The sequence below is a fragment of the Arthroderma uncinatum genome, assembly GCF_011692745.1.
Source record: "Arthroderma uncinatum strain CBS 119779 chromosome Unknown scaffold1, whole genome shotgun sequence".
In the NCBI taxonomy this organism is placed as follows: Eukaryota; Fungi; Ascomycota; class Eurotiomycetes; order Onygenales; family Arthrodermataceae; genus Arthroderma; species Arthroderma uncinatum.
Window position 1 is genome coordinate 5,809,726 of NW_022983863.1, and position 23,313 is coordinate 5,833,038.

At 50.5% G+C, this 23,313-nt stretch overlaps 3 protein-coding genes across 3 annotated transcripts; all 3 read left to right on the forward strand.

Moving 5' to 3' along the window:
- Positions 1-3,621: 3,621 nt before the first annotated feature.
- On the forward strand, positions 3,622-4,963 carry GIQ15_01736 (uncharacterized protein; the record flags this gene model as incomplete). The annotated part of the gene is made up of 2 exons (XM_033549153.1): positions 3,622-3,749; positions 3,823-4,963. 2 exons carry the CDS (start codon positions 3,622-3,624, stop codon positions 4,961-4,963), a joined length of 1,269 nt encoding a protein of 422 aa, XP_033410104.1.
- Positions 4,964-6,145: 1,182 nt separating this feature from the next.
- On the forward strand, positions 6,146-7,256 carry GIQ15_01737 (quinone oxidoreductase; the record flags this gene model as incomplete). Its single annotated transcript, XM_033549154.1, has 2 exons — positions 6,146-6,178; positions 6,249-7,256. 2 exons carry the CDS (start codon positions 6,146-6,148, stop codon positions 7,254-7,256), a joined length of 1,041 nt encoding a protein of 346 aa, XP_033410105.1.
- A 1,315-nt stretch (positions 7,257-8,571) lies between these two features.
- Positions 8,572-9,511, forward strand: GIQ15_01738 (uncharacterized protein; the record flags this gene model as incomplete). The annotated part of the gene is made up of 2 exons (XM_033549155.1): positions 8,572-8,894; positions 8,956-9,511. 2 exons carry the CDS (start codon positions 8,572-8,574, stop codon positions 9,509-9,511), a joined length of 879 nt encoding a protein of 292 aa, XP_033410106.1.
- Between the last annotated feature and the right edge of the window lie 13,802 nt (positions 9,512-23,313).

Sequence of the window (23,313 nt, forward strand, 5' to 3'; positions counted from 1 at the left end):
GTAGGACGGGAGGAGGGCGGAGGGTGTGTTGATATCTCCGCGAAGCCAAGTCGAGTTACCGTTTTGAGAAAAACAACGTCAGTCGGTGGCTTCAAACCTCCTCTCTGCCATGTCTGACCAGCAAAACAAAACAAAACAAAACAAAACACAACCGCAGGACGCCGCACCTCATGGCCTCCTCACTTTATGGGGCCTGACGGATGCGTCCGTGACAGCTCATTCTCGCTATCGGGCAGGGCGAGGTCGCTGGCAGCCATTATTGGCGGGAGATATAGTACGGAAGTCCTTGACGTGCGGACATGAACGCGACCTTGCAGCACATCAGGCGTGTTCCAAATATCACCGTCACGATTGCACAGCCATCCACGTCTACAGATCTTATTCCGTCAGGTGTGGTTGCATCTCACTGTCCTCCCCCAGCGAACGCGCGAGGGGCAGCAGTAGCCGCGAGATCCCCAGGAAGAATGCCTGAGAATGACGATCTATCACAAACTTCGTCATACATGCAGGCACAATGCTAGTATGGCCTCAGGACTGCGCGAAATTATGGTATTGCTGAGTTTCTGATAGCTCTCCGGATTCGATGGCGTGGAATTTGGCTCTGTCGACCCCCGTCATATGATGCTCGGATATTATATTAGAGCGCTCTTATACACCACTAACTAGTTATTCGGCAAGGGGTCTGCCATATCACCCGTCGAGGATAGAACTCAATCGACGATTTACAGCATTAGCTGCTTCCATACTAGCCGCAGCATTCTATCGGCCAACACTCAAGTCTACGGAGTATACGGAGTAGTGTCGAATGGAAACAGGCGGTGTCATATCCATCATTCCTAGCATTGACTACATCAAGAGAATTCCTCGGGCACTATGCATGGAAAGCTTCCCAGGGGACCACACCATCGTATGGAATCATTTTACCTTAACTGCTGCCCCTCGACTGATTGATTGATTCGACCCGCACATCAAAGCCGGCCGATCCCCGTAACTAGTATAGGACTATCTCCCCGGAAATCACGGCTGCCACGATGAGGAAGCGTTGCGCCCTTTCGGCCGTCAGAGTAGCTATCAATGCCCGTCTTTTCAACGGCCGTCAGGCGGACAGAGTGAAGAAGATGATTTAACGATCAAATTGGTTGAACCCCGCAGACCCGCGAATCTCTATCTCATCAAGTCCTAGCGAGGAAGACTGATCGTGCAACCTTGGTACAGACGTCACCGTATAACAACTTACTTTGTGTTTCTGCTACTCCGTACTTTACAGGGCAAGCTGCTGCTTGACGTCTGCGGTTTTCATCCAACTGACAATTGAAACCGCATTTACCGAGCTAGCATACCTTGGTTGGCCAACGAGCCTTCGGCTAATGCTCCCGAACGTATTTATCTTCGTGTTCGGCGCATTGCTCGTTACTAGAGATAAAACTCGACTAGCCACATTCTCACCGCATTAGATTTCGAGACGCGAGCTAAGCATGTATCCCCGACCTTGCTTCCCCCCCGCTTGGCTCTCGTCCGTTGGGTGACAAAAAAACCTTCAAACACTTACAAGCGGAAGTTTGTCAAGCCAAGGATGCATAGTCGAAAGGTGTTTTCACCAATCGCACATCTCGGCAGCACATCACGGAGAGAGGAGGAGAGTCTCCGTGACCACGAGTATCCATAGTGGAACGTACTCCGTAATAGCTACTTTATCCAGACATGTCCCCCAGAAGTCTACCATTCGGCTATTCGACCCCGGTTCCCAGGCCTCCGGAATGCATCGCGAGCCGCGCAGTGTACCAGAACCAACACGACATCCCTCCGCCGGAGGATATCCTCAGCACGGAGACTGCGTATGTACTCCGTAACTACGGATTGGCACTTTGCATCTGCAGGAAGCGTATTATTCACGCCGTACGGTGGAAACAGGTCACCAGGCAATCCCGCAAGCCACGGCCATGGTACCCACCAAGAGCACAGTTCCATAAGAGCTCAGGGCGAGAAAGGGGGCTTTTCGTTCCCGTCCGGTAGCTCGGCCTAGCGGCTTTCCCGACAGACTATTCTCACGCTATAAGCTCGATGAGCAAGCCATCTCGGTCGCTGGGCGAATCGACGTCACTCCTTGGTGAATTGGCATTGCCAGACGTAGCCGGAAGCTTACCAGGGAGATAATCAACACGCCATGCCTATCTCTAGTCGAGAGGCCTCTAGAGCTCTTCGAACATGAAAAAAGGAGCATGAAGATCACTCATGCGAGGGTTTAAGCTTTAGAACCTTCAAGTCCCACCCGAATTTAACTTGCAGATCTGTTTTCACATCTTACTTACAGACCACCTTTGCTTTTTCGCTCTCTTTCTTTCCCTTAGGATTTTTGCAAGCTTCGACGCGTTACTACGACGGAAGGTATGTACGACGTTACTAAACCTGCAAAAATCCCAAACCAGAGGAGGATCCACGATATGATCAAGGCACGACATCACGGCTTTCCTGTGGCTCGCAGATCGTCCCCTGCAGAGTACCTGTTATGGATGTCAGAGTTTACAGCAAAGCTGAGGAACCATCGTGGGCTGGCTGAGGGCAAAAGGCAAAGAGGAAGATCAATAATAAATAATTCAAACGAATTGACGAAGACAATGCGAGGTAGGATTCCAATTCGAGCTTTGTTCAAGCCCTGTTCGAGTGACAGGTCTGTCGACTCTCCGTACTGGATCGATATTACTAAATGCATACGTAGGAGCTCCTCCTTCACGAATATCAACATGCCAGATCCCTACCGATGGTGGAGAGATCAAAGGAACCATAAACAAATCGCCGACCAATCGTCTGGAATCGCATCGCCCGGAGCCCCTAAACTCTGGTGGGAAGCTCTGAGAGGGTCCCCGTATTATTTGCTCCCAACCATGTATGAAGCAATACCCGCGTATATGCAAGTGGCAAGGGTTCTCTCGGCTGTTGTATGCAGTTTACCCAGTCGCGTTACGCCAGAGACGTAGCGAATCCCAGAATGGGGGGAGGGAAATGGTGGAGGGGTTCAGGTGAGGTTGTGGCGTCCTTGAAGAGAACTGACACAAATGTGGTGAGCCATGGGCAATTTATAGAACTACGATGGGTCCGACAGCGAGCCACACGCAAGGGAATCTGACCTGTCACATTTCTTGGTGCAAGCCATGGACGCTGGACTCTTCCCTGTCATTTGCTAGTGGCGAATGATACTTACTGACCTTCTGCACTCCTCTTTTTCACTGCTTACGTCGATGTACCCTACGATGTGATGGTACATATGTTGCAGGCTGGCTTCGTTCGGAGGAAACTAGCCCCATCGCTGGCACCGCTGCTGCGGCTGGCGTAGCGTCGGAGAGTCCATGATACGAAGGTTGTTACGGAGTGTAAACTTGGTACGCAGTACTCCGTCCTCCCGTACAAGCTTACTTCTTTCCTACTTGGGCATGCTCCTACTTTACCGTGGAGTACTACTATGCAAGTACTCCATAGCTAGGCCGTTTCCACCACTTTTCTTTTTCCGCCTTCTGTTGCATCATTGTTTCTCTTGATGCAAGATATAACTCGAGATAGGCCCCGTCGTCCAATTCCATCTTCCCACTACGACTTCATTTTTGTTGTTGTATCCTATCTCCAATAATGAAGACCACAATCCCGTCCGACGTTTGGGAAACCAAACGCTCCCAGATATCCAATTTATATACAGAGGAAGAATGGCCTCTCAAGCAAGTGATGAAGAAGATCCGCACTGAAAACTTCAATCCCACGTGAGTTATGCTCCCCATCTACCAGCAACGACTAAAAACTGGCGATATTGACCTGGGTTTGAACCATCAATAGTGAAACACAGCTACGCAGCAGACTCAAGAAATGGGGGGTCACTAAACCATCACGGCAACGACGGAAGAGACCTGCTTCCCGTCCAGCCGACCACGGAGCAGCATCGTTGTCACAGGCACAGGATATAGAATTACGAGGCCGGGTCAACGAACACTATATTCCCCAATTCATTCCATACCCTCCCTCTTGCGGGTCTTCCGCTCACCCAAATATCTGGGATCCCCGAATGCGCTGGATAATAGCACCTCCACACGACCATTCAAATCTACCGAAGATCGTCCCATCCTATGATAGCCGCCGAGCGAGCACCACCTCTAATGTTTCTCCAACCGAGGGCCCTTCTCCACCTTCCACGGGTTATCACCATCATCATCACCCAGCTCACCCGTTCGATCGCCAATACCCCACTGCAAGTCACGCTCAAGATGCATCCACCAGTACCGAAGGCTGCCCAATAACAGTCTTTACTGGAATTAACCCAAATCTCACTACTTCCTCCGGCGATGTGACTCCGACGAGTGATGTTGCGTCGAGCGGACTGCCAGCAGAGTGGCAGTCGCCTGATAGCACTCATCAAGCAGGTCGCACTCCTGGGTCTACCCTTCCTTCTCCTGCAATCCAGCCAACAAGCCCATGGAACTATCCTACTCCGGATATGTGTCAAAAATGCTCACCCACTATCTGTCCCCTTGATGATTCCACCATAGAGCAACAAGTGAACTATGTGAAGGAATATCTAGACAGTGACGATAGTCTATCATACCCCTCCCTCATGGATTTCCCATTAAACGATGCAGAAATTCTTGACTCACACTCCATGAAAAACTGGAAAAGGCCTTGCTCTAGCAGCGAGGGTACCGCCGAATTCTCGCGGCTAGGTGGTCTTTCTCCATCTAGGGAGCGTCGAATTCTCAAAGCCAAGGCAACTGGGACATCAGGGCCGTGTACTGCAGTAACAACGCCATCGACTCTGGCCACGATTACGAGCAGTTTACCGTACCCGAAAATGGAGTCTCCAGGACCACTGGACCTTTCTACCGTTGGAGGGTCCCCGGGCTCCATCGGTCTCGCAGCTCATCAGGCATACCACACCGATGCCATAAACAACGAATACCTTCTTCCTTCCACCATTTTATCTTGAAAAGTTTTTTTTTTCCCTCCACTGCACAGCATTCTTATGGATACCCATTTCTGTCTCTCCCTCATGTCTGATTCATATCACGCTCACTCTAATCATAATAACCCCCTATTATAATCTGTTCATAACTCTGTCGTTTCCTCAACAATCAGCGCCAATTCTGGGAAGCGGCGCACTCTATTTCATTGTTTCATCTCCTACGATACATCTATAGCGTTCATCGCGGAGTACGGGTTTTCCAATAATTTCACTTCTTCTGGATGGCACAAAACAGGCATAAGAAAAAAGGTACAAGGCGAACAACTGGGAGGAAACTAAACAGGGATATTAATAGGGTTAATCTGCTTGTCTAAATGGGGTGTTCTATCTTTCCCTAATGTCTGCCTATCTGGCCTATTTGATGTCGTTAAATTTTTTTTTTTGGCGATTATGACCTATCATGGTGGATGGTTATCTGTACGAAATGATATCTCAGGAGCTGGATACTCCTCAAAAAAACCCTTTGCTGGCCTGGTTAACTCGCCGTTTACTGATTTTGTATGATTTTCTGGGTAGCAGTCAAGTAGCCGGTTAATTCTCTGCTCTCTGTTACTATGAGATTTATTCGATTGCGTAATTCAATACATATATACGAACTTGCCTACTCTTTATATAAATACTGGGTATAGGCCCTTTTCTTCACTTCAACTCAATCTGCCCCTGGATACCGTGCATACACACCATATTCACACATTCACCAGCAATTTCGCTCTCCATAACACGGCGAGGGGTTCCTTGCAACAAATGAGCATATACAGGCTTATGTTGTCCCACAGGGACCGACCGAGCTGGTCGAGCTTGTCATATTGTACTAGGTATCACTTGCGTTGTTCATTCACCATTTCTCAAACCATCCATGGCCGTCTTACAGCATTATGCCGTGTCGGTATATCCCCTCAAGTTTGTACCTCAATTTCGGAGGAGTGAGCCCGAGAACCGATTATACCGAGATGTTATTATAGCTAGAGCCGTGAACCTCGGCACAAGGCTGGCTAGTTACCCCGGCTTCAGTTACACTAATATCTTCGACAACCATGCTGTGTGCTTTCTACGGTTCATATCTAGTATCATTTGTTGACAGATACATGTAACGGACGATACTTGTGTTCTAAAGTCGATATATCCCTCGATCAAGCTTTGATCAAGATGCGCGCAATTCAGGTTACGGAATATGTCAAGGTACGGATAAATGAACACGACCACCTGGTGATAGAGAATATAACTTGCTGATGCCAGAAACATTGAATAGGACCCTCTTGACCTGACAGTATCAGAGTTGCCTACCCCGTCTCCATGCGCGGATAAATACCTGATCAGAATCCACGCCGCGGGGACCAACTTCTTCGACCTACTCCAAATACAAGGGAAATACCAGCATCAACCACCACTCCCATGGATCTCTGGCATGGAATTTGCTGGAATTGTCCTCAGCACCCCTAGCGCCAGCAAGAATCCAAGGTTTGCCGTTGGAGACCGTGTATTCGGGGCCACGCAAGGCGCGTATGCCACCCATATCTTATCCGCCGAGGCCTCACTATTCCCACTGCCTCATGGCTGGAGTTTTGACGACGCTGCAGGACTCTTCGTTACGGCTCCCACATCATATGGCGGTCTAGTCCATAGAGCAAACGTGCAGCAGGGAGATTGGGTTCTTGTGCATGCCGCGGCGGGCGGAGTCGGGCTCGCAGCTGTCCAAATTGCCAAGGCTAAGGGTGCTACGGTCATTGCTACAGCGGGCACTGATAGGAAGAGACAAGTTGCGCGGGATTTCGGGGCTGATTATACGATCGACTACACGGATGCAAAGTGGCCGGAGGCAGTGAAGAAGCTGTGTGCCGAGAACAGGTCCGGTAACGGCAAGGCTGGCGTGGATATCGTATATGACCCAGTTGGCATGATTGAACAGAGCCTGAAATGCGTGGCATGGAATGCTCGGTTGTTGGTGATTGGTTTCGCGGCGGGGAAGATCGAGAAGGTAGCGCTCAACCGGGTGTTGTTGAAAAACGTGAGTATCGTGGGTCTTCACTGGGGACAGTATGCTACCTTTGAGAAGGAGACGACGGTGTCCGTTTGGAACGGGATATTCGATCTGATCAGGCAAGGCAAGTTCAGGGGCACTAGCTTCACGGATGAGACGTTTGTGGGCTTAGAGTCTATTCCCAGGGCGTTGAAGGCGCTCGGAGGGAGGGAGACCTGGGGTAAGGTTGTGGTGCAGATTCCCGACGACAAAAGTCCCGGTAAAGATAGTAAGCTATGATCCACCAATGTATAAATGCATAATAATATTTAGGCTCGATGTCGGGCAGATATAATGACGATCTCTATGAAGTTTGTATGTACACAAAAAAAGTATGTAGGTGCGTAAGGAGTCATGCTCTCTGTGGAAAACTCCCAGACGGGAACAGAGAACAGCATGAACTATGAAGGCCCTTTAAGACTTGTTCTTGCAATCTGAGATTCCTCGACGAGACATGAAGAGTCTCCCCGAGTCATCTCTGAAGTCCAACTCCAGCCATGCATTGACACAAGACGTGAACAGATGCGGGCTGTCTTCGTAACGAAAGTCCGTGGGTCTTCCATATTGGGTGGACAGTTAGGCTCGAGGATTGCGAAATATAGTAGTATCCGTACAGAGTATCAAATGGGATCGAGGCGAAGGAATATAGATGGAGCATCAAAACGCCTTGCCGAAGTGTGTTAGTCAGTTTACGACCTGACTGTCGAGCGTTCGCTTATCCTAGACGGTCAGTGGCATCTCTGGCCTAGAGGTATAGTCTCGAGGGTTGGGCTATGCCAGCGGACAGGCATGGCGTCTGTTCACCGCAGTCATCGCGTGAGGTTATCCTATCGTGAAGAGTGAAGTTATCCTGAAGTTGTTGAGTTGTCTGAAGTTTTTTGTTTTTTGGCGAGATTTTGCCGAACCCGCTTAGTCATGTTCATCACGTGAGTATCTGCTCCTGCGATCCTGGCTTGTTCTTGTTCTTGTTTCTCTTCCTTTTCGCCTCGTGTTTCGCCTTCTTCGCCTTCTCGTTTCCCGGTTCTGCGTTGATCCATGCAAGAGAGGAGAAAACGCATGGGAGAGAAGCCGGGGTCTGCTGTGTTCTCCGTTCGACGCCCGTTGTCAGGGCCCGCATGGCAGCAGCAAAGCCCCAAAGTCCCGTTTAGCTATACCGGAGGCTCTGGCGTGAGTTAAAACCGTAGACCGCTTCTGAGCCTCATTCATTGCCGCCTTGTCCGTCTATCTCACCGCTGGAACACGCTCGAGTCAAAAGTCGTCGGTAGTTTTAGCCTGTCAGAGGTGGCGATGCAAAAGCCAAGCGCAAGGAACAACTCCGGTCCGTTAGGGAAAGTAAAATGAGGTAATCTGCTATGAGGTCACGGCAAGGTAGAGTTCAGGGAGGCAGTGCTTGGTTCATCAAGTCCGCTTGGGACGGAAAGGAGTGCCCAGCTTTGTGTTTTCTGCTTATATATCCCCCTGTTTCTCGCTCATAAGTTCCCATCATAGACTTACATAACTACGAAGTACTCCATACAGTTATTCTTTTTTTATCCGACAAGCGTTAGAGATCACCATGAAATTCTCATTGAATGTCGCGCTTCCATTGCTGCTGCTATCTTCAAGTGCCGTGTCGAGAAGCATCCTCCAGACAACAGATGTGGCAACAGTCGACGAAGTGAAGCATGCTGAGAATGCGCCCGTCTTTATAGATGGACCGAAACATGTTGTCGACCTGGAGAAGCGGAAAGGCGGAGGAGGAGGTGGCCGCGGCGGAGGCGGTGGAAGTCGTGGAGGCGGAGGGCGGAGCGGAGGTGGAAGTGGTGGTCGAGCGGGAGGCGGTGGCAGACCCGGCGGAAGTAGCGGAGGAGGTCGCGGCGGCGGAACTCCCAGGCCAGCGTACGTACCATCTTTCATCGGGACAGTAAGGTTTCGTCACTAACATGTACCTTCTACATAGCAACGCTGGAGGTACTTCACGCTCGGGATCAGGTACTCCTCGCAACTTTGGCGGAGGGAGAGTTTACGGCGGAGGCGCCAGTGTGCCATTCCGCGCCGGTAGCAAGTCGCCTCTAGGTCGTCGCCTGCCATTCTTCCTGCCTCTTGCTGCACTCGCATTCTTCCCTGGACTCTGGCTCTTTGGTGTCTACGCCTACGCCCACTCAGACCCGTACAGATGGCACAACCGAACCTCCATGATGAACCAGTCTTTCCCCGTAACTTGTCTATGTCAAGAATACTCCGTCTGCGGATGCGAAGACAACAACAACAACACCTATATCGAGTCATTGCTAAACACGAGCGATCCAAACAACCTCACAAGCGCATCGCCCATCGTCAGAGTTGCAGATGTCAATGGCACCACCACCATATTCATCAACGGCACCCTAGAGAATGGTACAACTGCTCCAGATCCAAACGCCCCAGATTTAAGTATGGCACCACCCAGGCTACTGAGGATCAGTGGCTACTGGCCTATGGCTTTCATGGTTCTCTCGGCCGTTCTATTGCTATAGATCGCCTAACATGATTCATCCTTCCTCTTTTCCTGTCAGAATGCCTGGACGGGATACTACCATCCCGAGCCACTATGGCCCCTTTTTAATGACTTCTTTCCTTCCTTACGCATTTTTGTGATGACTTTGATACCCTGTTACTTTCTTTTATATTGGGTAGGGTGTTTGTTTTTTGTTCCTCCTTAGAGTTCGATCATGGTTATTACTATTGTCTTATAGTCGGCTGAATGTCACACTGTACAGTACACTGAGTTTAGACGACGGAATTGATCCCTGATATACAATTGGCTATATTTTTTTTTAAGCATACAAATATGAAATAGTGTAGGATATTAGATGAGTGAAGATCCTATACAGAACGAAGTGCTAAATATCATACAAGAATCAAGAGTCTTTGAACGTAGCTTCGTATCTCTTTCCTCTGAATGCCCACACACCCCAATTCCCGCACGACACGTCTTGTGGGTCCAAGTCGTTCAAGTCCCATCTTAAGCTTCGGAATCGATTCTCTCCCTGCTCGAGGAGAATGTCTGCCTCACCACCGCACTTCTCCTTTACCCAGTTCATATCTCTCTCCATATCACTCTGCGTGTAGCCCGTGCATATTATCGGCACCTTCGTCTCCAGTAGACACGGAAGAGTCTCCTCCCACTCATGCGAGCTAGCCGGATGTCCCAAGCCAGGGTGGAAAAGCATAAAGCAGTCAAAGTAAGGATCGTAAGGAGCGAACATTTTGGCCTTGTGCATGGTATGGAAGTAATCAACGAAAGTGGTGATTTTCATCTGAGCACCGAGACGATCCTCGACAATGCCGCCGAACGGATTGCTAGCTGTGCGCTCTGGGAGTGGGAACTCTTCGTCACGATTCGCCATGCTCTCGGGTCCAATGAAGATTAAATTGATAGTCGCGCGGGGGAATAGGTGTGAAATCTGCATCCAGACTTCACGCGGCAGAGATGATTCTGCACGCGCGCCGAGGATGAAGATACGGACTGGGGGTGCTTTTAGGCGTAATCCCTTCATAGTGCTTCCCTCACCGGACCTTGGCGGATGAAGAGTGTAACGTAAGGCTGAGGAACAAATGTCAGCTTAGTTAGATCAAATCTCGTGCCTCGGGGCAGTTTATATTGGCTAGCAACTCACCACTCAAACTCTTCAATCCCTCGGATGTCAACCTCCCCCCACTCGATACATTGTACGGACTGAGTTCATGTAACACGCTCGCAATCGTGACCGGGTACGTGAGTAGTCTAGTGACCTGCCGCATGCTCCTGTCATCATTGACAGCCTCGAATTCCCTAGTGTACAGGAAGGTGTCCCAATTCGTCATGTTCACAACAAACTCGTCCGCCTGGTATCCGGGATAGTCAAATTCCGTAAAGAACCGTCCTGATTGCAAATCATGGTCGTCTTCGTTGATTTGCCGAATGGTCTCGCAAACCTGTAGATGCGCCTCAAAGTCATCCATCCAATGTTCTTCAGAGCAATATATCGGAACTCCACAATCTGGGCATTCATGTTGAGCATGTGCAGGCGGCTGCTTCTGCTCGTTGGGAGTAGCCAACTCATTGGCTTCGGCGTCAAGAGGGGTTACTGAGGCGCGAGTTTGCTGATGATCTGGGTGCGGACAGAAGGCATGTTCCTTGATGAATGCCGCTCGTTTCCTGATCTGCGGCGAAGGGGAATCGCTATATGAATGGAAGAGGTTATCTCGACGTAGGAGTGGTCGTTTCGTTTCCGATCCTTCGCTAGCGGAGGCTGTCTGTGAAGTAGCCAAAGAGGCAGTTCCTCTTATCTGGCTCTTACAACCCTTCAATTCCGAATGTGCCTGATTGCTCTGTCGGGAGGGTGTGGAATATGATCGGTATCCTTGACTGAGCCGCGCGATCTGCCTCAGCTTGGGCGTCGGGGTCACCGCATGGCGGCGGATTCCTAGCCCGAGTGCTTGCACACACCTCCGGCAAGCAAATTCGGTCGCCATTGGCAGCGGCAGTGATATTGGATGGAGGCTTTGAGGTTGAGCAGTTCGTCTGATTTCACGAACTCTGGAAATAAAGCTCCAGGAACATTCGTCACGTGAGTATCAACTTCGAGAATCGCAAACATTTAGCATAGAGGAATATTCGGAGTATATATATTATGATTTGTACGATTTGGTGGTGGCTTGAATATAAACTATGCTTAGCTATGCTATAGTTGGCTAAGCAATGCAAGTATTAGGTATAATATAAGGTACAAAGTACAGTTGTTTTTTTTTTAGAAAATCTCTTCGCAAACGCTCCAGTCCTTTGCAGCTCTCGACTTCCAATAGTTACCATTATGTACCCAGTACTCTTCACCAGTAGTCTCACAGGTGCCCTTGGTAAACCATTTTGGCTGGTATTCTTCGCCCTTTTCCTCTCGATCCCTTCTCTTTGCTCGCTGTTGTTCCTCAACGCGGTGTTTTTCTGTGGCAGCAAAATCGTACTCTCCGTCTTCCATGGCCCTTTGGTCGGGTCGCAGCCTAGTATCGGTGGGTGGGAGGTGTGGCTTGAGGGTGTCAGGGATAGCATTCAAGGTGACGACGAATGGCGTCAAGTTGAAAGGTATACCAGTTGGTCTGGCGTTACTCTGCCATATCAGCATGGCATGTGGAGAGTTGCCGTCAGGGGCTTCGGAAGCCTCCATGGGGTGTCCGCTAATCTTTCGTGCATAGATCTTGTCATTCCATCGCCCTCCGACGCTCCAGTGTGGTACACCATCCCGATCCAGGACCTTCCCGGATACCTGATAAGCAGAGGCAACGGTCCAACCTCTGGGTTTAAAGTCAAGCTTGCACTCGTCTCCGGTAGTCCAATTCTTTATGATCATTGGCCCGTAGTTGTCTACCGTTGGGTTGCCAGTAATGATACCGATGACGGAAGATGTGACCTTCTTCCACGTATAAAGCTCCTCGCCGCCAGAAGCAGGTCTCAGTCGCAAAAACCAGGTTCCTAGCGGGTTGATATCAAACGATTTACCGTAGAATTTAGACTTCACAGCAGATTCACCCTGAGAAACAGTCAGCATTCTAGAAGTTAGGATACAAATGAAGGACGGGAGGAATGAACTCACATAATAATCCCATCTTGGCGACTCGGCGTAGGCAGCGCCGATAGGTGGATGATGGCTGACCTGCTCGATAAAGAAGCGATAGCCCTTGTCAGGTCGAGCATACTCGTACGTTTCACCAAGGAGAGGGTTGAATGGTTTCGCAACACGTCCAATTGTTGAAGCATATTCACTCGCCGCAAATGCTGCCACGTAAACCATCCTCTCCAAAGAATCGGAACGATCCGCAGCAGCATCGATGAGGTCAGTGTATTCCATGTCTTCGGCAACACGTTGCAGTAGTGAGGTTGGTTCGTTGAAGGACACGGGGAGCGTCATTTTAGTCATATCCTTCCCGATCATAGATTTCAAGATGGCCTATTAGTAGAACATGTTAGTGATATCCCGGAAGACTCGAGGCTAGCAAGGCCGGTTGGCATTCTTACCCAGAGAGAGACCTTTGGACGATCATCCGCGTCCATTTTAAGTCGTTTCCTAATACCATCCTCATATCCCTTGAACGAAGGTACAATTTCAGTTTCCTTCTGAGCCCGAGCACTCGACTTCTCTGTTTCCACTTTTTCTTCCTTTGGTGGGACGACAACTTCAACGTCACCGGCATCGATGGCATCGAAGAATTCGTCTTCGTCATTTGACTCGCTATCCGACAAATCCATCTCCTCTAATATAGTCTTCTTTCGCGATAAGACGGGCGGGGGCGCTTCGGGTTGCTCGGCATGCTCGGCCTTCTTGTCTGCTTCGATTTCTTGAATTACTGCCACGGCATCTGATATGTGGAGCTGCGATGGAGGAGCAGCATGGCTTAGCCGTCGACTCGCTGGCACCGATGCGTTTTCCAAGGCCTCCTTCAGCGCTCGCTTCGTTCGACGTCGCTTATCTTCACTTTCGCCCATTCTGTTCTGTAGATCCTCGTGTTCCCGAGCTACTCGCGCCATGCTGTCTTCCCACATCTTTCGGGCGTCTGCCTCCCTGTCCAAACGATATTGCCAATAGGCGTCCCTATCTCTAGTGATTTTGAGTAAATCGACAATGAGAGGGTTCAGCGTGTCGATCGCCCTCTCATAAGTCGTTAGGCCCTGAGCAACGGTAGGGTCTGATAGTGTTACAGTTGGGTTCTTTGCTTTCTCGGCCTTTATAGCCGTCGAAACACTGCGAAGGATATCCAGCTGCAGCCGGACTGACTGCGCCGTGATGCTAAAGGCGTCCTTGTCTGATGCTGGCCGTATCTCGCGGCTGCTTGTGTAATCTGCATAGTCATCCTCGCCATCTACCTCAGCGGTGTTCGTGGTCACATGGCTAATCACTCTGGCCATGTCAGTATGTGAAGTACCGGGCTCGTTGAACCCGGTGACAGAGCCTTCATCGTCTCCAAAGCCATTATCCGTTCCACCTCTTGAAATCTGCAGACTCAACTTTGACCCGCTGGGAGTAGTGGCACCGCCCAAAGAGGCGGGAGGTGGTGCGAGGGTTTTGTCATTCGCTTTCCCGCTAGCCAAACTCATGGTATCGTGATCTTGCTTCTCGATATGATCTATCCTGGCCTGTCGAAGGGCTTCGGCATCTTTGGTTCGTCGTTTGTCACCTTCTTTTGCTTCATCCTTTGCCCACTGGATGGCATTGTTCAGTGCCCAGAACCAACGTTTCGCTTCAACGACATGGTTTGCCTTGAGATGATATTTGACCGAGGATTTCCCCAAGATTTCAAAGCGAGTCTTATCCTGCGCATCCATATTTAGCTGTGCAATACGCATGTTAATCGCCCCACGACACGCAGAGCCAGCATCGTCTGAGAATATAAAATTATATCATCAGCACTATCCCACCATCACATGATGTATTTAAACTGGTGGAAGATCACACATACCTTGGTGTTTATAGTAGCTTAAAACACCATCTTCCAGGACAAACCACCGTAGTTTATAACCACTGGTATAATTTGTCCATTTCTTCAAGTAGCCCTTGATTTCCCTGGCGTCTTTGCCTCCGATAAAAATCTCTCCGGACCCCTGAGCGAAGTTATTCCCAAGAATAGCTTTTTCCTGTATTCCACGCTGCGCCATCACTGCTGCGGGCGACTTTTTCACGAATGAACGGATGCGATCATCCTTGGTGATATCCTGAGGGAGCTTCCCCTTCCTATCTCTTCTGAAAGGGTCGGCGCCGTGCATGAGAAGAACCTGGATTAGCTTCGTGTCCTTCTTTCGTACGGCTTCGTGGAGTAGTGTGCCGCCAGAGAGATATGTAGCACGATCTGTGACGAGCTCGGGGCCATTGACATCGACCATGCCCTGAACTCGAGGTTCAACCAAGACACGTTCTAGTTTGTCGTAGTCCTCTTGTCCGACTAGAGATTGTATCTCTCTTGTCTTCGTGTCAACGAACAAGGAGCGGGCGAGCTGGAGATGCTGAAAGATATCGGGACTTCGGGCAAGGTCAAGCGGCGACTGTCCCTGGAAATTCGTGGCTGCATCGTTGATAGTAGGGCGATCCAGCAGCTCTCGGACTATAGGCAGTCGACCTAGCTGTGCCGCCAGGTGTAGAGGGGTGTTGCCTTCACGGTCACGAGCGTTGATCCCGGCATCATCCACGGATGCCATAACGAATTCCACAACCTGAGGGTCGGCACACTGGATGGCCAGGTGTAGAATACTCGTGCCGAGAGAGGCACCCCCCTGGCCGTCTGATTCTTGACATTCCTTAATAGCCCTAGATATAGCATTCGTGTCCCCGCTCCGTAGGACTTCGAACAGCCTGAATGTCCGCACAGATTGATCTAGGCTGATATTGTCGGTAGCGGGGCCGTCCGCACCACCGGGCTGCTGTTGATGCGAATCCCCCATGTCTTCTGGAGCGGTCCCTTCTGGGATTTCAGGGCAGTTGGCGAGGTTTGTGCTGCTGGTGCTGTGGTCTCGCGCCGCCTTGCGCTTCGAGGACCGCAGGCTGATCATAGATGCCGAGTGCGAGTGGCGGGATTCGCGGGGAGACGAAGAGGACGAAGAAGCCGGAGAACCATTGTTGTTAGGAGACGTAGCGCCGTCGTCCTTGTTGTCGTCGTTTTTCGACTTGTCTCGATGGAGGATGGAGAGTGCAAGAGCGCTCTTCGAGCGTTTGTGCCTATTGATCCCAACGTCAGCAACGGTCAATATCAAACACGATCCATGGGTCTGAAAAGCCAATATACAACGCCGTAACACGCAGATGAGACAGAGAATACTCCGTAGAAAACAGTCAATGGGCAGTGATGGGGATATATATTACCCTTCTGCTTTGTCCGCCATCGTCTCGACCTTCGCCCTCTAACACCGGCCAACTCGAGCACTCTGGTCTGTATATTCCTATTCCCGCTGGTATATCTCGGGGCTTGATGTCGTTTGTCCGACGCTGGTATCGACAATTCACGACGCCGCACGACAAGCAGGTCGACGATAAAGTGCTTCCTTCGATCCTATCTCCTGAAGAAACGAAGAGTTGGAAGTGGGGAGGATGATCGCATGGATGCCGCGGACAAGTAATATTCAAGCAGCGATTATGGATGCGATGCTAGGGGCGCAGGCAGATTTACCCTGCACCAGACTTGGCAGAAGTTGAGCATCTTTACATCATTCTTTGCATCTCGGACAAGTTGTCGGTAGAAGTGGCTGTGCTTCGGCCATACTTCCTGTTCTGTGGCTATCCTACGGCCAGTGATATCTTACATGGCTTCTAAAGTACATGCCCCTATAGCTCGTCTATACACGCTGCCCCGATACTCCGTAATGTATGTCTATTTACGTCCACTCACCAGCAGGATGACACTGCCCAGCTGTCGGCGCAAATCCTCCTTCTCGACATCGTGCGTGTCCTCCACCTCTCCCCAGTTCTCTGTCTGCCATCTCACCTCCAGGCTCGAGGCGTGCGCCGCTTCTTCGATGCCAAAGGTCCTGCTCGCACCGCTTGGCCGGAGGTGGCTGAAATTCTCGCTCCACTCAATCACCACCCGGGTGCCAACCAGCAGACTCTTCGTAGCGATTGCTGCTCGCTCGACGCCGGCGAGATCGTATGGTGACAGGCTCGACAGCCATCCTCGGATCACATCCTTGGTCTCCTGTGGCTGCGGCAATGGCATGATACTATTGGCGTCGAGGGTCGGTTTGAGCTCGACGCCAGGCCAGACGCTCGAAACCAGCGAAGCAATGATAGGCTGGGCGGTTTTGATCTGCTTCTCCCGTAGTGTCTCACGCTGTTCTTCGTCCCGGCCAACATAATCTGGCTCTTTCTCGGGGGCCCAGCTCAGGAGTGTGTCGGTTTCAAGGTATCGTAGCATAACCCGCGTGATGTCATCTCGAATCGTAGTAACCCCTCGAGCGTCCTCCTGTGTGATGTCTTCGGCTCGACCTGTGATCGAGGTCATCGGTATTAGGTGGTATTTCGTGGCGTGTTGTGCAGATTTCAGGAGATCCCATTCCAGAGCGATTGCGTTCGCAACATGAGGTTTCGAAGACGGAACTGTTAAGATCTTCTTATCCGGCGTTCGAACCGGCCGCGAGTCCAGGTATACCTGATGGCCATCTAGTGAACTAAGAATTAATTACTGTCAAAAGTCGACTGAAGCATAAAAGTAGACAATGTATACCTGGAGTTTCCTTGACGTGGACGTCTTTCCAGAATCTCTTTCTAAGCGGACTGGGTTTAGAAGTACTACTGCTCGGAGGCCCGGATTCCTGCTTTAGAGAGTCTATCTTCTCCTTCAGCTGGTCGACCGGTGTAGCTGGAGCTTTTGGCGGAGGGCCAGAGACGTTCACCGGATGGGCGACGGCGGCCTTGGTATAGGACGAATGGACGTATCGGGCCTGTCGTCCTTCCTGTAGCAGGCCTCTGCTGAGCTGAGAGGCCCGTAGAGACGGAATTGCTCGCTGGAACGCCTTCATTGTGCTGTTCTCGAGAGGCTCTATCATGGCCGACTTTCCTTTCCATCGAGATTATCTCCGGCGCAAAAAGGATTGCGGAACAACCTTGATCCGCCTACATAGTCTTATTTTCCTCTTTCGGACATCTTTTTCACCTCTACCTTTGTCTTTTATCCATGACAACATACGGAGTGAAGGGGAGCATATCAAAAAACCTCATGTCACAGGCCATAGCCATAGTTCAGACACCCTACATACCGTCCTTCTCTCCCGTGCAGCTCACCCGCGAGATAAATTGCAGAGGCTCCGGTATCGAGGATATAAACACTGCCGACGCCGACGATCCGACTCGACCCTCAGGCCTCATCCCCTGCGAAGAGCCAGGGGAGCCTTATCGAAGCTCACCGCATCTATATTGTTTTGACCATGGCCTCACGGACGAGTTTGAAGATTGATACCAACTAAGCTTTCCTGGAGAGAGGAACAGAACCTCAACTTGCAGCTGGACCTTGGAGTCTCGTGATGCAACAACCTCAGGGGCATTGGAATAAGGTAATGCGGAGAATCGTGTCGGCCATCTATCCTACGGAACGCAGGGTGGGGGAATACCCCGTATAAGTCAGGAATGCAGCGGTGAGAGATGATCAGACATCGCTTGTGGGCGGGCAGAGGGGCAGGTCTCTGAGTTGGGGAGAGTTAGCATGATTAGCATTCTGGAGGCTGTGTATAAAACACCTTACAACGGCGGGTATAGGGCCGATCTGCACCCGTCCATACTAACAGCCACCCCATATATCGCCTTCGATATGAGGGTAGAGCTCTAGAAGCATCTCCAGTTGAACCAGCCAATAAGAGACAACTTTGCGGCATCGAGATCACAGTCAATAACTCTGATCCAATATACCCTCCAATGATATATTGAACAGGCCGTCTCGCATTTGACACCGTTGACATTTGAATTGACACGATAGTACATCCCAAATATAAAACTGGACGAAATGCGGGCCGGCCCGTTTGTTGTCATTCAGGTTTTTCTTTCTTTTTTTCTTTTTCTCTCCTCTTCTACATATATTCCTTGTGCATAGTATATCTTGATTATTCCTTATCCCCGAAAACTCGCCATTCTTCAGGACATTGGGTGGAGAACCAGATAGGATCTCAATGCTCATCAACATTCCATAATGGCCCGCCGGAAGATGGATCCACAGTTTTACCATGAAGCGAGAAGCAGGTTGTAGGAACACGGTAAAAAGGAACGAGGGGAATGGAGACGAGACGCCATTAAGCGAGGCAACCATGGCAATGCATCCCTCTCGGGTTGTAATCAAATATCTGACTCCAAGAAAAGCACTAACAATACCTATGTCGGTTGAGATAAGGAGTATGAGAATGATGTGTGATTGCACATTTTACGCTTTAAAAATCGCCAATTTTGCAGATCATGGGCCCCCTGATTACCACTGCATGAAAGGCGCCACGACCTTGTAATGATGCTTCGGGGAAACGTCGAGCTGCATCCGGCTGCCATCTGGGGGGGCACTTCATGTAGCCAGGATGCTTTAACATGCTGCACGTACAGAGCACGTAGCTCGAACATGTTCCTTGACCCAATTATACAACAGGCGCGTTGTCAAAACAGGGCAAGGGTGAGCCGTTCGTGCATATGCATTATGCACTGTCTGGCCGTGGAGTGACCACCAACATCCACCATCAAGCAAGGATGGAAGAGAAGCTCGTTTAAGAAAATAAATCAATTAAACGTCGTCACTCGGTAGCAGCAAAGTCTTGGAACGGAATTATTCCGATTCTACTTACGGAGCTAGTGGTATGATGTTCTCCCATTGAGAGGCCACTTGAGCTGATCCAGCAGCCAATTCTCATATAGGCCTGCCACATAGATGGCCGTGTCATGAGCCTCGGGCTATACATAGTATAGGCAGTGCTCCATCTGACACAGGCCGAGGCAGTAGTCCGGACCTACAGAAGCGACCACCGGAGAGAGCATTCTAGACGCAGCAGCACTCCGATGCATGGCCATGGTATCCACGGGCAACCTGACTCTCGCCGCCCGAAAGACGAGGAGCCCGTATCGACAAGATTCTGTTCTGAACCGAGAGCTCGGGCAGGAAGCAGGAATCGCCGGATGTCGCAGGTGGTATCAGCTATTTTTCCTGTTAGAGTTCGATCGGTCCAACGACCTAAAGGAGAGTGCTCGCACCCCAATGGCCACATAACCAGCCAACACGTGCAGGCGTTCGAGGTGAAACTGTCGAATAGGCAGGAAACACACCTTGTTTGATTAGGGGCCAACTCTTTGTCTGGCTTCAGAGCAGAGGGAGAGGGAGAGAGCTATTTGCGGCGCGGGCGCGGTGATGAAACATGAAACGGTGACGATAAACGTTGTCGACAGCGTGAATAAGCGAATCAAAAAGCATCTACTCCGTAACTTTCGACCACATGCTTGTCTTCGGAAATAAACGAGATAACTAAGATACGAACTGAACTTGTTCGTCCTGGGGTTGTTTGACGGCCGAAGTTCGGCCTCCCGGTGTCTGATCCCGTAGACAACGGCTTCAGGTTGAGGAGCGAATCGAGACGCCGTTGAAACTCGACCGAAACTGCTGCTGCCGTTGAAAGATTAGCTGGAGTCCACCTCAAACAAGCGACGGACGATCGCAGCAACGAACAGCAAAAAAAGAAAAGAGAAACGAAAAGAAAAAAAGAAAGAAGACTTGACAAAAGCAAAGAGAACAATGGACGGATAACGCTTGTTCCTTGCATTCATGGGTCCCGCGGTGGACCCAACATCAAGCAACCTTAAGCGTCCTTCCAGAAGAACAGAATGGAAGGAGGATGGATGGATGGCTCTGGTACCTTGGGGCGAGGGTCGACTAGGATTTGGTATACGAAACCGAACGGCAAACGGCGACAACTACCGGATAGGCACGTAGTTACACTTTTTAGCGGCGCGAGATTGGTGGTTTGAATGGGCATGCTCGATGCCGTTTCGAGCTTCCCGCTGTCCTATGATGCTGCGTATAAAGGCGGTTGTTCAGGGTGGCACCGTATTATTCTAAATAGGGCTGAGATGCCTCTCGAAGGAAGAAAAAGTAAAGAAAATAGGTGGCATTCGGTCCATAGCTCCTATTGGATAAATATCCACCGAAATGACTTTCATCGCTCGTTGCTGGATCCCCCCTAGGGCCAGGGGTGATGTACCAGTGTGACACCTAAGTACGGAGTAGTCTAATCGTTTCCCCTAAGAAAAGGAGTTAATAATATAGACCAACCGCTAACTCACATGAAAAGAAGCGTAAACTCATCTTGCAGAGTCGAGAGCAGCCTGGAATCATCCATACAGGTGCTATACAGATGTATGCTCCGCACTGACTTGCAGTTGCTCTGCATCTTGACCCAGAAATTGTTCACCTCCAGGGTCCCATCCCATGTTCAATCTCCCTAGATCCCTATATAACATGTGGCCAAACCAACGATTTTTTCAAAGCGAGGGCTGGGGGGAGGGGAGGGATGGAAATGCTGGTGAGAATGGCCGATCTCCGACTGCCGATGCAGACATGGCATAAGTCCGTATGCACCCAACTGCGAATGACGTCGTCAAATCATCCTTGAGCCACCAATGCAACGGCTGCCACCCCCCTAATTTCTATCCAGCGCAGTGACAGGCCCTACCTGGCGATCACTGAACCCCTGACTTTGTTGAGGTAGCTTGTTCTTCGGTCAATTTGGCCTAATGCGGTAACCATCCCCAGCAGCAACCGTTGGCTTGAACATTGACTATTGGTAGCGTACGTGTACCGTTAAAATTGTAATAGTATGCGCTCTAACGGTCGGTCAGAAGGAGATGGGAAGCATTGACCACGGAAAGCCCAAATCCCTGTGATCAGACGTTATTGGAGAGCAGTGAAGATTAGCTGCTGGGATAGTGCATGCATGGCATCCGCAGAGCAGGCTGATATTGCATGATATACGGCGAAACTGAGCGGTGAAATCCATCCCGATACGGCGGCGTGCTGTCAAACGAGATAAATTATCCGTAGCATGGGGAAGGATTGTATACTACTTCTTCAGCGTTCTCCTCACATATAGACCTAGTACCCGTATATGGCGTTCGGTATATGTTAATAGCGTTGTTATGCATATACGCGTGAGTTTGGCCAGTCAACCTTCCTGCGTTCCTGGACGGTCGAGGTAGGCAGGTCGTTTACACGATGGAACATCCCGATAGCGAGCAACCGCAGCCACAGACCGACGGAGTATATCGCTGCTCTGTAGGCGACGACCACCGCATGCGGATCGGCAAGGCTTGATCATGTCAAAGTTGCGAGATAAGCAGAACCTGTGCAAGTCTTGACGGTGAAATGCCGACCATTCGTGCATCACATCGCATGGACAAGGGCAGGGGATAAGAACATTGAATAGCATAGCGTGGCACTGTCGAAGCCTCCAGAAAAGACTGCATTGCAGGCCCACTGACCGGGTCTCTATCATGCTACGGCTCCGTACACGAAAGGTGTATCGCGATGGGAGGCGACTCTGGCCAACGCTAATCTATCAGACATGCCCTGTCTCAAGCAAGTGTCCCCAAAACTAGAAACCCCCTACAGCCTATGATCGACTGACATCTCGTTAGTGAAGTGTGTGTGGTTCGATACTCGCGAATCTCTGTCAGATCACACCTGGATCAACAGGGGAGGGGGGACCTTGTGTCTTGCTGGGAACAGGCTATATACGCAGAGACGACAGAGACGAGAGAGACGACAACCTCTCTTTGGGTCTTCGATGTCAATATACATCTATTGGTTCCACGCCGTTCTCATGCGTCGGGGAATATATGTCCGAAAGAGAAGACGGACATGCATACCAATATAAGACGCGATATCACAGATCGATCCTACCGTGCCGTATGAAGTCACCCGTGGGACTCGCATATCAACGACTCATGCCATGCATATCCACCGTTTTCCTCCCTCCACACGCCAGAGAGAGAGAAAAAAAGGAAATATCAAACTCAAACGGTCAAGAGTCCTAGGATTGGCTCCCCCACGCCCAAAACCTACAGTCTAAAAAGCCGTGTGGTCAGCTAGTTAGATTGCTGCAACTCACGTTCGGACGATGAACGGCAAGGTAGATCGCCGCTAGGGTACTAGTCGTTTGAGGCGTTGTCTCTCGCACCCAATCAGTCTACGCTACGGCATAATTGCACGGCATGTTTTATGATGTCAAGTTACCGATGCTACCAGACACTCTGCTCGGCCTTCGCGACCAGGACCAGCCGGCAGAGCAGTGGTCACTTGGATATTTTCCTCCAGCTCAGTTCAGCCAGCCGGTTCCTCCAAGGTAGACGCAAAGCTGTATTGATTGGCAAAGCTTCTCCGCATATCTCTGGTGGGTTTTGCTGTTAGGATAGGGTGGGCTACTGGTTGAGGAATGGTGTGATATCCCGGTGAAACTGATGCATCGGGTGGATCCTGTTCTCGCGTTTGGCAAGTTTCCTGCTCCAGCCTCCACAGCCTTCAACCAAGATGGAGGAGGCTGGTTTGGATAGGCTGGGGGAGTGGTGCACACGCGCTGTTATTTCCCCTTCCCGTTCTCCCATCCTCCACTTATATCCTCGCTAATCCTTTCAGGCAGGCTAGCCGGTGTGATGAGAAAGAGGAAGCCCGCCAACAGCAGGCTAGGAAACGTCCGATTAAGTATTCCGGGCTCGAGTATGCTCATGTCACACAGGCGGTAGGGAAGAGAGACGAATGGCAAAGGTAAATTGAACCTAGGAAGAACATCACCCCTTCGATCACGCGAACGGTG